The 1,177-nt window shown below is 52.3% G+C and overlaps 1 protein-coding gene across 1 annotated transcript; it reads left to right on the plus strand.

Annotated features, from left to right (window-relative positions):
- Nucleotides 1-178: 178 nt before the first annotated feature.
- Nucleotides 179-1,014, plus strand: Pmar_PMAR009321 (hypothetical protein; the record flags this gene model as incomplete). Its single annotated transcript, XM_002774700.1, has 6 exons — nt 179-307; nt 352-450; nt 509-628; nt 673-747; nt 796-873; nt 922-1,014. Coding segments are annotated over 6 exons (594 nt in total), but the record flags the coding sequence as incomplete, so codon positions are not given.
- Nucleotides 1,015-1,177: the final 163 nt, after the last annotated feature.

Here is a 1,177-nt window from a genome sequence, read left to right on the forward strand (position 1 = left end):
CTAGTGAAGGACGTGGCAGTGCTGGTAGGGGAGCCTCCTGCTGTAACACAGTGAGTGGAGTACCCTCAGGGGGAAGAAGCGGAGAACCGTGCAACCTTGGTGGTGGAGTATTACAAGGAGATCAAGACTTTGGTACGTAATGTGGGTTTCCTTGCCTAAGTCACTATGACCTCTTCAGCACGAGCAGTTGAGCGAAGCGCACGAGAAGGGTAGTGCACTCGCAAGGGCATGGCAGCAGTCGGGGGCCGACCGGCTCGCCGAGGTCAAGAATGTCGCTTCCAAGGCGGCCGCATCGCTTAAGGAGAAGGTGAGCTACCCTTGTGGGAGTATGACCAGCAGTGATGGGTTTAGGACGAGCTCATCGTAGAGATGAAGGAGCTGTACCACAAGCTGGCTGATAAGTACACGCAGTTGGCTGAGAGGCGACAGAGAGAGATCGACGATGGAAAGGTGAGGATATTGCTGATCTCATCCAAGGTATGGATTCCGGGTCATGCTGCCGTTATAGGCTCGATTGGAGAAGGCTAGCGAGGCCAATGAGAAGAAGCTGTCGTCAGTGATAGAAAGAACACAGGCAATCTTGAAGTCGGTTGAGGATGATAACGCTGCAGCGACCAGCCGCACTGAGGTAGGCTCCTTCCTGTTCTGTAGTGGTCATGTCTATGACGTCAGGCGTACATCAACTCCATCCTGGCTTTGAACGATCGTCTCATGGCGACTCTGAAGAGCTCTTCCAAGCAGTCAGAGGTGACGAGTCCCTCCTGCGGAGTGATGATAGGATTGTATTCCGCTCAGGGAGAGATGGCCAAGATAGTCACCATGCTACAGACCGAACGGAGGAAGAGACGCAGTGCTGAGGAGGCGCTGGAGAAGGTGGGGATGACATTAGATGAGCTCTCATTGATAGCATGTGGATGGCAGGTGTCATCCGAATCAGCTGGGCAGGAGCCATCAGCAGCTGCTAGTCGTAGGCTGGCTGTTCATCTGGCTCGTCACGTTCAGGATCTCACTGCAGTAGGCATTGCCTTCACAGTTGCTGTTATGTTCAGTGTTGGAATATGTGTTTGCTATCCCCAGCAGCTGAGCTCTTCATTTTCCTCGCTTGTTATAGAACTTTACGTACAAACTCGGGTAGAAGTGTTCAGGAGCGAACACTAATTTCTTTTCAAAATTTCCT

This window comes from Perkinsus marinus, assembly GCF_000006405.1.
Source record: "Perkinsus marinus ATCC 50983 genomic scaffold scf_1104296957810, whole genome shotgun sequence".
Lineage (NCBI taxonomy): Eukaryota > Perkinsozoa > Perkinsida > Perkinsidae > Perkinsus > Perkinsus marinus.